General features: G+C 49.7%; 1 protein-coding gene across 1 annotated transcript in view; it reads right to left on the bottom strand.

Annotated features, from left to right (window-relative positions):
* LRP1B (LDL receptor related protein 1B) overlaps positions 1 to 17,574 on the bottom strand; it is a 603,705-nt gene that overhangs the window by 173,647 nt on the left and 412,484 nt on the right. Inside the window, exons 27-32 of the mRNA XM_068158711.1 lie at positions 16,656 to 16,900; positions 9,309 to 9,440; positions 7,279 to 7,506; positions 4,869 to 5,043; positions 4,503 to 4,597; positions 800 to 949 (exon numbers count right to left, since the gene is read on the bottom strand). Coding sequence (XP_068014812.1) covers positions 800 to 949; positions 4,503 to 4,597; positions 4,869 to 5,043; positions 7,279 to 7,506; positions 9,309 to 9,440; positions 16,656 to 16,900 — 1,025 coding nt within the window. The remainder of the gene's footprint in view (positions 1 to 799; positions 950 to 4,502; positions 4,598 to 4,868; positions 5,044 to 7,278; positions 7,507 to 9,308; positions 9,441 to 16,655; positions 16,901 to 17,574) is intronic.

Raw genomic sequence — 17,574 nt, 5'->3', positions numbered from 1 at the left:
CGTCCTGTGCACACACATGTATATGCAAGGTTGTATTTAGAATACAGACTGTGAGCCCTCTTCCATGAGACATCAAAGCCAGTCATTCACAAGCCAAACAGCCTCCTTAGTGACTGCGCTGTAGGTATGATTTACATCAAACCACCAACAGCTTCTCCCTGGTTTTGATAGGTGTCTTAGTTTAGAGCCAGCCAGAGTGCTCTGTTACCTCTTCCACAAGGGGCAAGACGCAAAGGATTGGGCAGGACTGGGCAGTTTCAATGGAAATGCTATTCATAACTACATCAAACAGGACAAAGCATATAAAACACACAAAATCCATAGTCTGGGTTTAACACAGAAGCTCATCAAGCCAAAGCTTCACACAAACCTCCCTTTTAACCAGGCCAGCAAACCCAAGACTTCATGTACCCCCCCCTCCACCAATCTCCCATACCAAACCATTGTGACAGCTAAAATTTGGCTTGGCAGCTCCAGGCCCCAATGAGGCTGCTCCAGGCCTAACTGGCAGCACTGCCAAGGCCAGCACCAGGCCTCCTCCACAAGAGATAACAGAGCCTGTGCATCCTCCTGGGAGAAGAGAGGGAGGGCAAAACCTCATTCTGCAGCCAAGTTTATATGGATGCAGGACTCATGGGAATGAAATACACCTTCCAGTCCACCTCCTGGACTTCTCTAGCCTCTGGAGGTCTTCAGCTTTCTGGTTTCTTAAAGGCACCCCAGCCTCACACTACCACAAGAGATCATTGCTAATTAGCTTCCAATCAGTTAAAAGATGAGTAATAACCACTGGACTTACCCATGATGGTTAAAGCTGTGGCCTTGGTAAAGTCTTCTTTCATGGATTCTATTATTTCAAGGTTAGCACCATCCAAGCTGCATCTGTTTATGGTTCCATTTCCTGAACTGATCCAGTAAAGCTTGTTCTCCCCATAATCTATTGATAACCCTGTAAGGAACGGATACCATTTGAACTGTGGCTGGAGTGGATACTGTGCATTTAGTCCCAAGCTCTTTGTGCAACAGAAGTGTATTCAAGCACAAAAAGCACACAGTTGTGGCAGCTCTCCACTCACACTTAAAAACCATAATACAGTCAAGAAAACTAAACAAACTTGGCCATTTACAGTGGAAAAAATAATCCCTGCCTTTAAAAAGATCTCTGCCTTTTATTTCCCCACAGCATCTACAGAAGTCAGTCAGTAAAAGAGCAGAGAAGGAGCATTAGCTGACAAGGAGCAACTGCTTAAACAGATTGAGGCCCCAAGTGAGGTCATTGGCCAGCAGTAAATGCAAACTAGAAGCTATCATTCCTGCTCTAAAAATTACAAATGGCTAGACTTAGAAAACAGGCCAATGGTTGTGGTTCAGAGGGATGGAAAGTCTGTCCTCTCCCTACATGCTCAGAGTGCAGAAATGGCAAACCTCAGACCGATTTACCACGAACTCATAGCACTGATTTTGTTTCACAGGGAACCGACGCCACGATCAGTTCTTTGAAGCTAGAAGCAAGAAGGCCACAGAAAGAAAAACACCTGCAGAACAAGCTGCTGAGTGAATAGAGCCTCTGATTTTCTGCAAGTAAGGGCAAAGAACTAAGAGAGAATGCAACTGAGACTTCCATGATCCTCTAAAAATGTTCAAGTGTAGCAGGAGCTTTCCCACAGTGAAATGCACTTGGCATGGGGACAACACCTGCCATGATGATTTGCTTTGGCACTAGGACATCTCTGATGGCAGGTATGCAGCAGAAAGATGCCAAACCCCACTGCATTTCATACCATAGCTCAGTCACAGAACCTCTCCCTTCTCTGGAGCTCCAGGATTACCAATGCAGAGGTTTCATGCCACTGGAGTAAAATTATTTTCCACTCCAGATTTTCTGGCTTCAAGGATGGCAATACAGAGACTCCACCCAAGTGTGTTGCTGATCACATCAGCAATAATTAAACCCAGATTAATTCTAGAGAAGTGTGGCACATTTGCCTAGAATCTAGAATGGCTCAGGCTGGAAGGGAGCTCAGAGCTCATCTGCTCCAACCTCCCAACCATGCCGAGGGATACCTCTCAGCTACACTCAGCTGCTCAAGGCCTCAACGCAGCACAGGAATCTCTCCTGGGAGCGTGGAGGGGCTGTGCTATGAGTTAACCCCTGGAGGTGTTCAAAGCCTTGGGTTACAAAGGTACTATGCAAGCATTAAGGTTCCCTGAGGGTGAGATGAGCCTTTGCTCTGCTCTGTAGCTCTGGCTGCTACCAGCCAGCTCCCTGGTTTCACCATGGCAGATCCATGGGGCTGCTGTGAATGCAGTCTACAGAGCAATCACAGGGTTAGCTTGTCAGCTTCTCTGCTTCTTCAGATACCAACCTGGGGTTTCTACACAAGGGGATTCCAACTACACAGCAGCCAGCCACAGGCAGCACATTCCCATTTCCCTCTACTCAAGCCTACCACACTTCTGCTCCCTAAACATCCCCCTGCTGTATGATTCCACCTTGGTGGAAGCATCCTATTGCTACCCTTGTCAGTGAGTGTGCAGTTTATTTTTGCCAGGAATTGTCCTGTGGTTACCAATGAAAACAGTTTACTTGCTGACCATGAGCACCACAGATACTCAAACACATTCTAGGGTGGGTGACTTATGTTCCAGCTGCCAAAGTCACCCTGAACACAGACTGTAAAATCCTGGCCTCAAAGGACTCTGGGGTGTTTGAAAATAAAACAAAGATAAAAAAATAGTCTCCTGACCAGGCCATCACTGCTTCCACACTTGGCCACAACAACCCCAGGCAGTGCTACAGGCTGGGCTCAGAGTGGCTGGAGAGCAGCCAGGCACAAAGGGAGCTGGGGGTACTGGTTGACAGCTGGCTGAACAGGAGCCAGCAGTGTGCCCAGGTGGCCAAGAAGGCCAAGGGCATCCTGGCCTGCATCAGGAACAGTGTGGCCAGCAGCAGCAGGAAGCTCATCCTGCCCTGTGCTCAGCACTGGTTAGGGCACACCTTGAGTCCTGTGTCCAGTTCTGGGCTCCTCAGTTCAAGAAAGATGTTGAGATGCTGGAAGGTGTCCAGAGAAGGGCAACAAAGCTGGGGAGGGGTCTGGAGCACAGCCCTGTGAGGAGAGGCTGAGGGAGCTGGGGTTGCTTAGCCTGGAGAAGAGGAGGCTCAGGGGAGATCTTCTTGTTCTCTACAACTACCTGAAGGGAGGTTGTAGCCAGGAGGGGGTTGGTCTCTTCTCCCAGGCACCCAGCACCAGAACAAGAGGACACAGTCTCAAGCTGTGCCAGGGGAGGTTTAGGCTGGATGGTAGGAAGAAGTTATTCCCAGCAAGAGAGACTGCCCATTGGAATGTGCTGCCCAGGGAGGTGGTGGAGTCACCATCCCTGGAGGTGTTTAGGAAGAGCCTGGCTGAGGCACTTGGTGCCATGGTTGAGTTGATCAGATGGTGTTGGGTGAGAGGTTGGACTCCATGATCTCAAAGGTCTCTTCCAACCTGGTTAATTCAATTCTATTTCCCTCTTCCCTTACTCACATTTCCCTAAACATTCTACTATCTAGAAGGAACACCACTGGCAGCTCTTCTGCCAGTTCACACACAGAGATTCCCATCCTAAAGCCATACAGGCAATGAGATCTTCACTTCCACTACCAGATCATGAAGTTTGATATTTCAATTTGCTGCCTTCCTGAAGTCCAGGGAAAAGAACAGCACAGAGACAGTATTTGAACTTTGAATCACCAAGGTGGGAAATGTGAACCCAAAGCTTCTGTTTTAACTGTCTGTGGCTGACCACAGGTGAAAAAATAGTACTTAATATTAGAGAAGCCTTAGGTTTGTTTCTCAGCTCAGTGCACATCCAGACCTAAGAGAGAACTTCTTTTAAACAAACAAAATGCATTGCAGATAAAAATCTCAAGGGCCAGTCTCCAGAACAACGACAACAATTGTGTTTGGAGATTGTGTTTGCTATTCAAAAGAAAAATAAACCACATTGCAGAGGCTATTGAGGTAGAATCAACCTGGAAAATGAGAGAGGTAAAGCAGCAAAGAGGGCTGCACCATCACCATCAGCAAAATGCTTTGTTCAGAAGAGAGGAGTGAGCTCTCTTTGAAAGAATATATACAAACAACCCAAACACAAAACCAAACAAACCCAACCACAACGAGCCCCAGACAACACCCTCCTCCCCCACTAATCCTGGAGTGCTTTGGCTATAGCTGAGTCAGTGAGCCAGCACGTCGATGCACGCTGCCTCAGAGCTCCCCGAGAGCACAGTGCTCCAGCAGCTCCCAAGAGCCATGCCCTGGTAAGCAATCCAGCAGGTGCTTGGGGCCAGAGCTCTGTAACAAACAGCTGCTCAGCTGACAAGAAGCTCAATGACCTCCCTCAGAAAGCACAGAGGTAATCCTGAATCCCTAAGAATGCACTCCAGTGGAATTCACTGACTCCCTCTCTGGCTTATGTGTGGCAGGAAGTAGAGGAGAGAAAATGAAACAGGTATTTACCAACAGGATCTTTCTGGTTCTGAAAGAGAATTTTGCTGTTGCTGCCATCCATGTTTGCCATGTTAATTGTGTTACCATCTGTCCAGTAGAGCTTACTGAAGAGGAAAATGAACATGATTACCATGCTGCTTTGTGCACACAGCATCTTCAACACATCAGCAGTGGAGACGTTCCCATGTTTGGAGGCAGGCAGAGCCTGCGAGTACTGCTGATATGATTCAATCAAGGGGGAGCCCTGGCGGGGAAGCAGTGCTCAGTTTCTCAGCAAAAGCTCTCCCAGAGCAAGCATTTACTTGAAGTCTGAAATCTCTTAACGTGAGCAAAGAAGAAAGGTTCTGCTGAGCTCTGCTGTGGGTGATGCCTTACCCTTTGACGGGGTGGACTGCCAGGCACTGGGGTTTATCGATGCCGTGGATGATGGAGGTCTTCAAGGAACCGTCCAAATGTGCCACATTGATTTGGGTTTCATCGAATTCCGAGCTAATCCAGTAGAGGTTTCGGGAGATCCAGTCCACTGCAAGGCCCCTGAGACTCTGGGTATCTGCAGAAAGGCAAAGCAGTTGTAGTGGGGATGTTACTTCTGGAGTGCTCTGGGTGCAATCTGGGTGGCAGGAGCTGACCCTCAGAGCATCCTGCTGCTTACAGAAGCATTGATTGCTCAGGGAGCTGTTACCAAGCGCTGCTCCTTGGGGGGGGGGGTTCAAAGGCATGAGGATGTAGAAGGAGCCTGCCTCCACTGGAAGTTCAACAGTCCCATTTAACACACATCAGTGCTACTCAGGATGTAAAAGCAAGGCTCACCCTTCTTTGTTGGGCTGTGCTTTGGTGGCTTTCCAAAAGAGAACTGCTGCAATTTCAGAGTTAGACTCCAGAAGCAGGAAGGCTCACACAGAATGTCTGCATTAAAATCACTGCTCTACAGCACCGTTTATCTAGGGGATAGCTAGCCAAGAAGCTTTGTCACTGAAGAAGTTGTTTGGGTTTCTGTCTGCAGGCTTTGAAGACTCCAGCTCAGTCCTCTGCTTTCCAGGAACTGGCTGAGCATCTGCCAGCCAGAGGGAATCAGTGAGTCAATTGCTTGTGCTTGCAGCTTTTGCTGCTCCTGCTGAGCTGCCTGGATCCTGGATCTCAGCCAGGGGCTTTCTCACGTTTACTCTTCCAACTCTCTCCCCCATCCCACTCTGAGGAGTGAGTGGCTCTGGGGGGCTCAGCTACCTTCTGTGGTTAACCCACAAAGCCAGAGGTAGAGAGCCATGAGTAAGACAGGATTAATGCGGTAGCTTGACAAGTGTCTTTGCACCTGATAGCCATCCTTGCAAGCTATTGATTAAACCAATGTTAGTACTTCTCAATATCTGCTTCAAATGCTGGAAATGAAAGCAGTAGCTGGAGAGGAAGATGCCACTCTGCCTTGGCAGAGCAATGGCTCACATTGGCCATCTCTGTAGATGAGGAAACAGGCCAAGGGTGATCAATGATTTCATTCCAGTTGATAGTTTGCACTCTATCCCTATACAACTTCCACTGACAGAGTTATTGTCATTGACAAACTGCCGTGGATGTGGCTGGAACTGCCTTGCACCAGGGTCTGCCAGCTTTGAGGATGCAGCAGGGGTTCCTGAATGCACAGTCTTGACCCATTTTGAACTGATCCCCTGCCTCTTTGGGTTGTTTTGGTTGGAGGAACTGGACAGTAATCACTTCATACTCTTAAAAAGATTAAAGCTTGACTTTGGCATCTTTGGACACTGGCATGAGGCTTCATCCAACCAGAGTCCCAGGAGGATGGGCTTACCAAGCTTCCCATGAAGTAGTATAAAAACACAAGTGCTAGCAAATGAGAGCATTCACACACGGGCAGTAGCCCTTGGGACCTTTTGATGGGGCAGAGAACCAGAGTGCTGTAAATGTTGTATATAAGTGCCACCCAGCACAGAAAAAAACCAACCAACAGCAAAGCCCCAGCAAAACTCTGCCATAACACAGAGAGCATGGAGGAATGCTGACAAGCACACTCACACAGGACAGGTTTGGGAAGCTGCTTGACAAGTGTTCTCAATTTTCCCTGCACAGGTTATACACTGAACTATGGGGGTTTGCTGCTACCAGTTAGAAACCCAGCAACAACTCTTTCTCTCTCTGGTAGCTCAATTCATGGTGTAAGGAAGAGCTCTAAGACTCACTCTAAGCATTGTGCCTGTTGCTGGGTCTGAGAACATCGCCAGTTGTTAGTGAAGTTGTCTCTGAGATAGCAGAGGAGAGCGACCAGACTGGGGAGGGGGCTGGAGGGAAGGTCTGATGAGGAAAGGCTGAGGGAGCTGGGGGGGGTTCAGCCTGGAGAAGAGAAGACTCAGAGGGGACCTTACCATGCTCTACAACTACCTAAAAGCAAGCTGTAGCCAGGTGGGGCTCAGGCTCTTCTCCCAGGCAGCTTGTGACAGGAGGAGAGGGCATGGCCTGACGCTGTGCCAGGGGAGGTTTAGCTTGGCTATTAGGAAGCACTTCCTCATGGAAAGGCTGATCAGGCACTGGGATGTGCTGCCCAGGGAGTGGTGGAGCCACCATCACTGGAGGTCTTAAGAGAAGCTTGGATGTGGCACTTGGTGGCAGGGTTTAGCTGGTGCTGGGTCATGGGCTGGCTTGATGATCTCAGAGGTCTTCTGCAGGCTCAGTAACTCTGTGCTGCTGTGATAAGAACTCCACACCCATGTTTTGTCATGCTCAGGACACCTTTCCCCACGATGGGTTATCTTTCCTTCAGTGTTACACCATTTACCTCTGGAGATGATGGTCTCCAGGCCAGTCCCGTTGATGAAGGCCCTCTTGATGGTCTGTGTTTTGACATCAGTCCAGTACAAGCGCTCCTCCGCGGCGTCGAAGTCGACGACGGTGACCTCGTCGATGTCGGGGACGGTGAAGGCGGTGATGAAGTTGAAGTAGGGGTTCTCTATGTCCACTCCCCGGATCTCGGAGCGCCGGGCGTACAGCAGGAATTTCTTCCTTTCTGCTCAAACACAGGGAAAAAGTCACTCCTCAGCCCCTCCAGAACACAGCCAGCAGGCCAAGGCAGCCAAGGCCTCTCTGCACCACTCTGCCCTGGCCAGTTCAACTTAAGAAGGACACTGAGACACTTGAAGGTGTCCAGAGAAGGGCAATGAGCTGGGGAGGGGTCTGGAGCACAGCCCTGTGAGGAGAGGCTGAGGGAGCTGGGGTTGCTTAGCCTGGAGAAGAGGAGGCTCAGGGGAGACCTCATTGCTCTCTACAACTACCTGAAGGGAGGTTGTAGACAGGCAGAGGTTGGTCTCTTCTCCCAGGCACCCAGCACCAGAACAAGAGGACATAGTCTCAAGCTGTGTCAGGGGAGGTTTAGGCTGGAAGTGAGGAGAAAGTTCTTCAGAGAGAGTTGTTGGCCATTGGAATGTGCTGCCCAGGGAGGTGGTGGAGTCCCCATCCCTGAAGGTGTTCAAGAGGGGATTGGATGTGGCACTTGGTGCCATGGTCTAGTCATGAGGTGTTGGGTGACAGGCTGGACTTGATGATCCTTGAGGTCTCTTTCAACCTTATTGACTGTATGAACACACCTTCATTCTGGATGCTGGCCATCATGCTGCCTCACCACCAGCTCACCATGGCCCTGGGGATGGCTAAGCAAAACTCACTCAGTGAGAAGTTTCTCAAACTTATCCCATGTGTCCCAATCCAAGAGATGCTGTTTCAGTTTTACATCCCAACAGGCACTGACAGCAGGAGGAGCCAGGGGAACAGAAGGGAAAACTTGGTCCCTGTGAGGGTGGCAGAGCCCTGGAGCAGGCTGCCCAGAGAGGTTGTGGAGTCTCCTGCTCTGGAGACTTTCCAACCCTCCCTGGATGTGTTCTGTGTGCCCTGCCCTGGGTGCCCTGCTCTGGCAGGGGGGGTGGCCTGGGTGATCTCTGGAGGTGGCTTCCAACCCCTCCCATTCTGTGGTCCCAGGGGAAGAGTATCTCTGTAACAGGGCAGAGTTTGAACCACTAAAACTCAGAAGGGCTTCCATGATGCCCCTGTGAGCAGTGAAAGGCAGAGAAACTCCTTGATCACTGTGGTTCAGACATCCCTAACTGAACAGTGGCCACACATTAAAGCCAAACTAGAGCTCTTTTCATCCCAAAAGTCAACAAGAGTGGAGCAGATGCCTGTGAAGGAACAGTGAAGGTAACTCTTTTCCCTGGCTGTCTCCTTCATGGGACAAAATGTTTGCATTTCCCCAGTGTTATTAATCAGCACTGAACAGAGCAATGTGGTGCAAGGATTTGCAGACACCAGACACAATGATTTGACATTTGGAGGCTTCTGTAGCTTAAGTGTTTATTGCAAAGGTTTATAGAACTCCCCTGCAAGGCTGCATGTCTAATGTTTAGTGTTCATTTCCTTAATCCTTGCAGCAAATGAAACCAAGGCAGCTCCAGAGGAGCAGGTAGAGATTTAAGCTATTAAGCAGCCTTTTGTTATTCAGCTTCCCTGACTCATCACTTTCTGATGATGCTCTTTACAGGATAAACCTCTCTGTTCTCCAAAGATATTTTTCCTTGCTAACACCCCATGCACAAAAGCAAGAGGAAAACCAGCTGTGGTAGTAAACATCAAAGCTCCACACCCCTCAGACACCAGAAGCATTTAGCAAGTCTCCAAGAGGAGCTGTCCCTTTAAGGTAGAAAAATGAAGAGGAAGTGCAGGGATTGGCTTTAGGAGGCTGTGTTTGAGTTGCTCCAGTTCAAGATTCTAACCCAAACACAGCTGTCAGGAGGTGGGGTGGTTTGGGGGGGAACTTACCAAAGCAGGTTTTCTTGTCTGGAGATAGCTTCATCAGATGTGGACAGGCACATGCAGCACTTCTGTTGTGAGTGATCAGACACATGTGGGAGCAGGGCCCTCTGCCCTCGTTAGCAGCACAGGGGTTGGGAGCTGGAAGTGAAGCGTGGAATGAACAAAATATAACAAACACCTTTTGAAACCAGGGCTTGCTCTAGGCTGCCTTGGTGGGAGAGGGGTGCCAGCTCTGCTGGACACAAACCCAACCTCGCTGGACTAAGCACCTTCCCCCCAGGTACCATCCAGCTCTGGCCCAAGCAGGCGTTTGTCTGAAATGCTGGGGTGGTTCTTGCTAGAATAGCCACACAAACTCTCCCTGCAGCTTTCTGAAGCCACTGGTGAAACTCTCCTAGTGAGCATTTTGCACTCTGTTTGCAGATCAGAGCACAGAGGGCACTGTCAGCCAGTGCTGATGACACCAAACTGGGAGGAGTGGCTGACACCCCCTCAGGCTGGGCTGCCATGCAGCCAGACCTGAACAGGACTGGGAAAGGAGAAACTGAATGAAATCCAACAAGAACAAGAGTAGGCAGAGTCCTGCATTGGGAAAGAACAACTCCAAGGATTAGGATAGGCTGGGAGCTGATCTGTCAGAGAGGAGCTCTGGGGAAAAGGACCTGGGGGTCCTGGTGGACAACAGGATGCCCCTGAGCCAGCAATGTGCCCTTGGGGCCAAGAAGGCCAAGGGCAGCCTGGGGGGGATCAGAAGGGCTGTGGTGAATAGGTCCAGAGAGCTTCTCCTGCCCCTCTGCTCTGCCCTGCTGAGGCCACAGCTGCAATATTGTGTCCAGTTCTGGGCCCCTCAGCTCAAGAAGGACCTCAGGGAACTGCTTGAGAGAGCCCAGCCCAGAGCCACAGAGCTGCTGCAGGCAGTGGAACATCTCCCTGGGAGCACAGGCTGAGGGAGCTGGGGCTTGGAGCAGAGGAGCCTGAGGGCTGCCCTCATTGCTGGGGATCAAGATGTGCAGGGCTGGAGCCAGGCTCTGCTCAGGGCTGTCCAAGGACAGCACAAGGGGCACTGGGGGCAAGCTGCAGCAGAGGAGGTGCCAGGGGAACAGAAGGGAAAACTTTGTCAGGGTGAGGGTGTCAGAGCCCTGGAGCAGGCTGCCCAGAGAGGTTGTGGAGTCTCCTGCTCTGGAGCCTTTCCAACCCCCCCTGGATGTGTTCCTGTGTGCCCTGCCCTGGGTGCCCTGCTCTGGCAGGGGGGTTGGACTGGGTGATCTCTGGAGGTCCCTCCCAACCCCTCCCATCCTGTGACTCTGTGATTCACAGCATTTACATGTAGAGAATTGTAGACTCCTGACCACAGCACATGAGGGAGTGCAAAGAGTTCATAAGCTGAGGATCTGAGCACCCAATCTTTATATCTATTTTTTGTTCTGAAGAAGCAAAGCTTAGATGATGCAGCAGTTTGTGGTGAATCCAGTGCTCCCTGCCACTTTGATCTCTCTCCCATCATGCTAGCTGCAAAGCTGCCATGCAGAGCCTATCTGAACAAGCAAGCCAAAGCATTTGGACTGTTCTGAAAGTCAAACCTCTCTTAAGTGCAGCTGTTCTCAAGTCACTTCCCACAGCTCACTGGCTGAATAGGATGTGTAAAACCAGCTTTCAGGAGCAGAAGGAAGGCTGAGTGCAGAGGACAGCTTTGCCTTCCAGAACCTAGGATGATCTTCATTGACTATGGCACACACAGCTCCAGAGCACTCCTGAGGAGACTCTTGAAGCATAAATGAGCGCTGACTCTTCCCTTTGCTAAGAGAGAAATAAACCACACAAGCCTTTAGAAACGCAGCAGTGATGAGAAAGGCAATGGGAATGACTAACCTGGAAAGCCAACCTCATAATTAACCAACCCAATTAGTTCTGAATATATTCCTCCACCGCTGCGCTAGGCTGTCATGGGAGTAATTAGATAAGTAGGAAAGCTGATGGATTCATTTCCTTGAGAAATAAATTTAGCTCAGACTCAGGCACTAAAACTCAAAGACTCAAAGCTTTGCTCCACTGAATCATTTCTCTCTCAGCCATGTGTGCTTCCTTAATATCACCCCTCAGCTCCTCCACCCTTTAGCTACCAGCTTCTCTGCAGGAAGAATGAAGGTCAGTGAAATCCAGCATTCTACCCCAGAACCCCCAAACCAAACAGAAGCTTTTACAGTTCCCTGAAGCCCTCTCCCCATCTGCCCCTTCCCAAGGCTGGCAGTACTGGGTGCCACTCAGCACTCCCACAGCCTTTGCAGTTTCTGCTGCTGCTCCAAGGCTTGTTCAAGAGAAGCCTCCCATGCCCTCTCTGCCAGCTCTATTAAACCTCCCACAAGAAGCCAGCTGGACCAATAAGCTTAAAAATACTTCCTCATGGTTGATGGCTCAATACCTTCTTTGCTATTGGACAATGCCAACTACCTTCTTAACCTTATCCTTATTCTTATCTCCTTCTCTCCTTCCCAAATATTACAGCAGAATGATGTTTATTCTACATCAGCACTTCTCTTGGCTCTGGGTGCTTAACAAGCCCACAATTTCCCATGCAAGATAACAGCTGTGAAGCTGAGGGGAAGAGACTGAAATGAAGAAGGTTCCAGGCCTCCTTCAAGACAAACATGAATAATTAATAGGCTATTAATAACAGTAAATATGTCATCTAGCTCTGTGAACCACACATCAAAAATGAAGCTTAATTTAGGGTTTGGACAACGTTCTGAAGGAGATCAGAGCATCATTTAGGTCTTAAGAGATCTCAGGAGATTAACCTCTTCCATTTATGGCATTGCTAAGAGTGCTGCAGTGAGATTTAGGACCCAGTCCTGTGTGTTACAAAACACTGCTCCCTTTAGCTGCCAATGCAAAGCAGCAATTTCAGTGGAGCTTCAGCCTCCTTTTATCCACACAACTGCCTCTCACAAGGATCTATTTAGGGCTTGGGAATAATGATCCTCATCTTGTCTCCCTGTGCAAGTAGTGCACTGTGTTCCTCTGCACCAAAGCTGCTGAGCATGGAATTCAGGCAGAAGAGCATAGAGACCAGAACAGAACCAAAAGGCCTTTCAGTTTAGCTGTGGTTGAAAGTGTGCTGTAAGCATCACCCAAGAGGAGAGAGCACAGCTTAGCTACTACCTGTCCATGTCACAATCCCTCTCAGAGATCATGGGATACCAAAGTGGCGGTGCTGCAAACAGACACAGTTGTCTGCACGTGCATGCACATTTGGAGCAGTGAGCTACCATGACCTAAAGATGACTGACCCATAGCACAGCTGTGTGCATACAGAGCTGGAGATAACACACACCTCCTTCCACACTGTCACACTGCTGGCACCCAGGAAGAGCTAAGCTCCCTCTTGACTTTCCAACAGCACCTAGTTCTCTTGCAGGCAAACAGCCAGGCTACTGCTGTCACTCTCCAAAACCTGGCTCTTAGTTCCCTCTGCTAGGTCTAACACTTCCTCCTAGCTCTCCTGGGAATAACTTCACAGCCATTCCCTGCTCACCTTCTCCCTGCCACTCCTGATTTCACAGCCTGCCATCACACAGCAGCCTGCCTATAAGCTGTATTTCAAGCAGCAGCAGCTTACCTGCCCTCATACAAAACCCTTTTGCACACTCTTGATCAGCCTGTCAGCTTCCCTGGCTATCTGTTCTGTGATCTGCACACAGCATTCAAGCCCTGGCAGTGAGAGGGATTTACACAGCTCACATTGCCCTCTCTGGGGTTCTTTATTCTTGTCCTAATCATTTCCACCAATATCTTTTCCTTTTGATCACAGCCACTCACAGAAGTGGCATTTTCACCAACTGCCCAGCCTTTTGCATGATTCAATTGATTTCCAGTGCTGATTACTTGTCAATCCACCTGCCTTGCAGTCCTGTGCACTGATGCCCATGCATCACTGTCATCACTCTGCTGCTTGACTGCTCTCCCTCACACTATTCCAACAAAATGGGGGGAGGGGGGGGAGGGGGAGGGTTTGGCCAGCAACCTTTAAGGTACTCACTCAGACATTCTAGCATCAGCTGACAAATGAAGAGTTTCCCCTGCCTCCTTTGAATATGCATTCACTAAGGACCTATTTATCCTCCACATTACATTCATCTTGGATCTGTCCCTTCATGGCATCACATTTTAGCTAGGCAGAGTCTGCCTCTTGTACTTGAATGGTGTCCACCCTGGCTACGTTCTGCCTGCACCTGCACCTCCATGCACCATGCTTACATCAGAAGGACTGTCCTGAGCAAGCTGGCATTCCAGCTCCTGTGGAGAAGTTCTGAGCTCAGTTCTCCAGGAAGAGGTTTGGAAATGCTCAGCAATGCTCTGCCCTGCTGAGACCACACCTGGAACACTGCATCCAGCTCTGGGCTCCCCAGTTCAGGAGGGACAGGGATCTGCTGGAGAGAGTCCAAGGGAGGGCTACAAGGATGCTGAAGGGACTGCAGCACTGCCTGGGGAGGAGAGGCTGAGAGCCCTGGGGGTGGTTAGTCTGGAGAGAAGACTGAGAGGGGATCTGATCAATGTCTATCAATAGCTGAGGGCTGGGGGTCAGGAGGCAGGGGACAGGCTCTGCTCAGTTGCACCTTGTGACAGGGCAAGGAGCAATGGATATAAACTCCAGCACAGGAGGTTCCACCTCAACATGGGGAGGAACTTCTTCCCTGTGAGGGTCCCAGAGGCCTGGAGCAGGCTGCCCAGAGAGGTTGTGGAGTCTCTGGAGACTTCCAGACCCATCTGGATGTGTTCCTGTGTGACCTGTGCTGGATTCTATGCTCCTGCTCTGGCAGGGGTTGGACATGATGATCTCCAGAGGTCCCTTCCAACCTCTAATCTCCTGAGAGCCTGTAATACATATCAACAGCTTCCTGTGCTATACTTTGCTTGTAACTTTATTCCAAACATCACTGTGGCTCTAGTTTCATCAAAACAAAGAAATCTCCAAGCATCTTTCCAACAAAGTAACTGCAGAAGTGTAACTGGGACCATTTTGTTCTACTCATCATCCTACCCTAGCCTGTCATTGCTACTTCAGCCAACCACCTCCTCCTCACTTCACACCCAATGAAGTCCAGCAGCTGATTCAGCAACCAACCATGCAACAAAACTTTCCAATTATTTCCACCAACATTTATGATTCCCAAGCCAGGGCTACAGGAGCTTTGAAAGTCTCAACACCTGAAAAGTCAGAGAAGGAGAAGCTCTAAAGCCCACTAAAGAAGTCTTTTTTTGATGGCAGAATAACTGTTAGGAAGAAGAAGGACAACCCTGCCAAGTGTCAGCACTGCACTAAGGATCTTCAGTTCACCTATCTTCGACTGGTCAGCAGGAAGAGGAAATGGGGGTCTAAGGGAAGGCACAGTTGGAGAAGTAACTGATAGTGCTACCAACAGGTAGGTGTCAGGAGGAAATCACAGCAAAATCTCAGCCTGGAGAAGAGAAGGCTCCAGGGGGACCTCAGAGCTGCCTGCCAGCACCTGAAGGGATCCTGCAGGAAGGCTGCAGAGAGACTTCTGCTGAGGGTGTCTGGAGACAGGCCAAGGGGGAATGGTTGGAAGCTGAGGCAGAGCAGGGTTAGAGTGGAGCTGAGGAAGAAGTTGTTCAGCAGGAGGCTGCTGAGACTCTGGCCCAGGCTGCCCAGGGAGGCTGTGGCTGCCTCCTGCCTGGGGGTGCTGCAGGCCAGGCTGGATGAGGCCTTGAGCAGCTGAGTGTAGCTGAGAGGTGTCCCTGGGCATGGTGGGGAGGTTGAAGGAGATGAGCTCTGAGGTGCCTTCCAGCCTGAGCCATTCTGGGATTCTAGGCAAATGTGTCACTCCTCTCTATAATTAATTTGGGTTTAATTATTGCTCCTGTAATCAGCAACACACTTGGGTGGAGTCTCTGTATTGCCATCCTTGAAGCCAGAAAATCTAGTGTGGAAAAGAATTCTACCCCAGTGAAATGAAACCTCTGCATTTGTAATCCTGGAGCTCCAGAGGAGGAAGAGGTCCAATTACACCCTAGCAAGATAATAAATGTGTAACTACTGGCCTGCTCTGGGATTCCCTTCTTGGGCCCTGTGAAGCTTCACAGGTATGAGCACTGAAATCAGTGAAAACTTTCTCCACTGCATATTTAACATCTGGCTGAAAGATTCAGAGAGACAACCTTCTGACACTCCAGCTGGGGCTGTAAGCAATGCACTAAGGCTTTTACCTATGCCAGAGAAATGGCCAATCTCTCAGGAGCTGTGTCCTTGCAGGGTCCTGCAGTTTTCATTAGGATTGAATAGAAGATTTATCTATTTATCAGACAGATCAAATCTGGGCAGTTCTCATTGTCAAGATTAACACAGTTTTATCTCAGAGCAGCTGAAGAGTACTAAATACACAGCTCCTGTTGGAGCTGCTGACAGAGCCTAGGCACTTGGCAGCAGTGTGCAGCAGTGCCCAGGTGTAAATAAATGTTATGCTCTGAAAAGTGATAAAAAGATGGCAATGCATACAGAGATGGAAAGGGGAAAGCAGTGAGTTGAGAAAGCACCTAAAGAATTTCCTATTAGTTGTTTAATGCACATCCTGGGAACTTCCTTTCACTTGAGCTTGTCAGCCACACACAAACCTAAGGTCTGCTGTTTCTTGAGTTTTTACACTCCAGACCCCTGCCTCCAGCAGGATGAGCTCCCTCTCCCATGCAAGACATACTCTGTTCAATTGAAATGGAAGATGCCATTTGAAGACATAAGCTGTTAAGTGGAGAGGATGTGCTTTGGGGAAGCATCAGCTGATGGACAGCACCCAGCTGGGGCTGCACAGGTGGAAAGGTAGTGGTGGCATCTGTTATGCAGAACAAGAAGACTGAGAAGCAAATAGAGACAGGCAAGAGAATGAGTAAATTAAGGCAAATTACAGCAGGAAGTGAGTCTGCACAGCTAAGGACTGTACCCAGAGCTCATTTCCCAGGAAAAGATAATCACCCCCTGGAGAGGAGCAAAAGAAAGGCAGCTAACACTGGTGTGTGTTCAGCACTATCAGACTAGTCACTCTGGGCCCAGAAGTAAGTAACTTGGAAGCCTTTTCAGTACGGGTGGTCTGCACTGTACTTGGAACACACCAACAAGAGTCCAGGTGGGCAATGCTCACAGCTGCTCATCCCAGGAGGCTGCTGGTTGGGATCCAGATTCTTCCAGCACCCAAGGAGCACTAGAGGTGCTAAATGCAGCTTTTAAGAATTGTCACTTCAAGGCAAATTCATGTACAGATATTTGCATGGTAAAAGAATACACCCCACCCTTCCCCCTCCCCCCCGTGCCCCCTACCCCTGTAACAGCAACAATTCCGTGGTCACCTTGTGGCTGACGACTGGGATGGTAGATCTGAAGGTCAAAAGGCTGAGCACTTGTCTTTTGTATCACACTGACGTTTTGGCCAGTCCACTTATTGGCTTTTGCAAGTGTGTTGGTCCTCCAGTCTGTCCAATAGACTTCACTCCCATACAAGGAGACAGCAAAGGGATGAGAGAGGTACTCGTGGCCCCGGATGATTTCTATCATGCTGGTTCCGTCATACAGCGCAGAGTAAATGGCATCCGACCTACAAGACAGCCCCACAGCTAAGGGTGCATGAAAACCACCTGCATGGCTGCAGAATGTCTCGAAAACACCTCACCCTCACACCCTGCTAACAGCAGAGGATGTGTACAGCTCAGGCACCAGCTCTGGAGATCAGCTGTTGGTGTGAGTTCAGTTCACTAAGGACAGGAAGTACAGGTTTGCTTGCATACTGTTTTCAAGGTCAAATTTACCTCCATGCTAGGAGAACACAGCAAGGAAAAGAGTTTCCATTCAGAGGAAGTTATGGACAAAAGAGGGCAATAGCTTGGGTTCATTAACAAGTGTCAGGGAAGACAAGCAGGCAACTGCTCTCTAAGGCAGAGGGAGCCAGGGGTGATGCTACAGCTGGCAGAGGCAGAAGCTTCACTGTCTAGGGACACATTCCACTGCCCTCACCACAGTAGAGAAGAGCAGGCCACAGTGCTGGCAGCCAGGTTCAAGCAAGAGTCCAAGCCAGCAGAGGGGTTTGGAGTGACAAGACAGGGTCAGGCCAGGAAGTCACTCTGCATGGTGGTGTCTGGACCAACAGGGCCATTCCCAGGCAGTGGCGCCTCACTGAGGCAGGGGCCGAGCTCTTGGGACCATGGCCAGGGTGTCTCAGACACCATGAGATGCCTGAGAAGCCTGGTCAGGGCCAGTACAGTCTGCTGGTAC

Source organism: Melanerpes formicivorus, unplaced genomic scaffold (assembly GCF_026170545.1).
Source record: "Melanerpes formicivorus ecotype bairdi unplaced genomic scaffold, bMelFor1.0.p_v2 SCAF_41, whole genome shotgun sequence".
Classification (NCBI taxonomy): domain Eukaryota; kingdom Metazoa; phylum Chordata; class Aves; order Piciformes; family Picidae; genus Melanerpes; species Melanerpes formicivorus.
The sequence above is the reverse complement of the archived record's forward strand: the minus strand, read 5'-3'. Positions and strand labels throughout refer to the sequence as shown.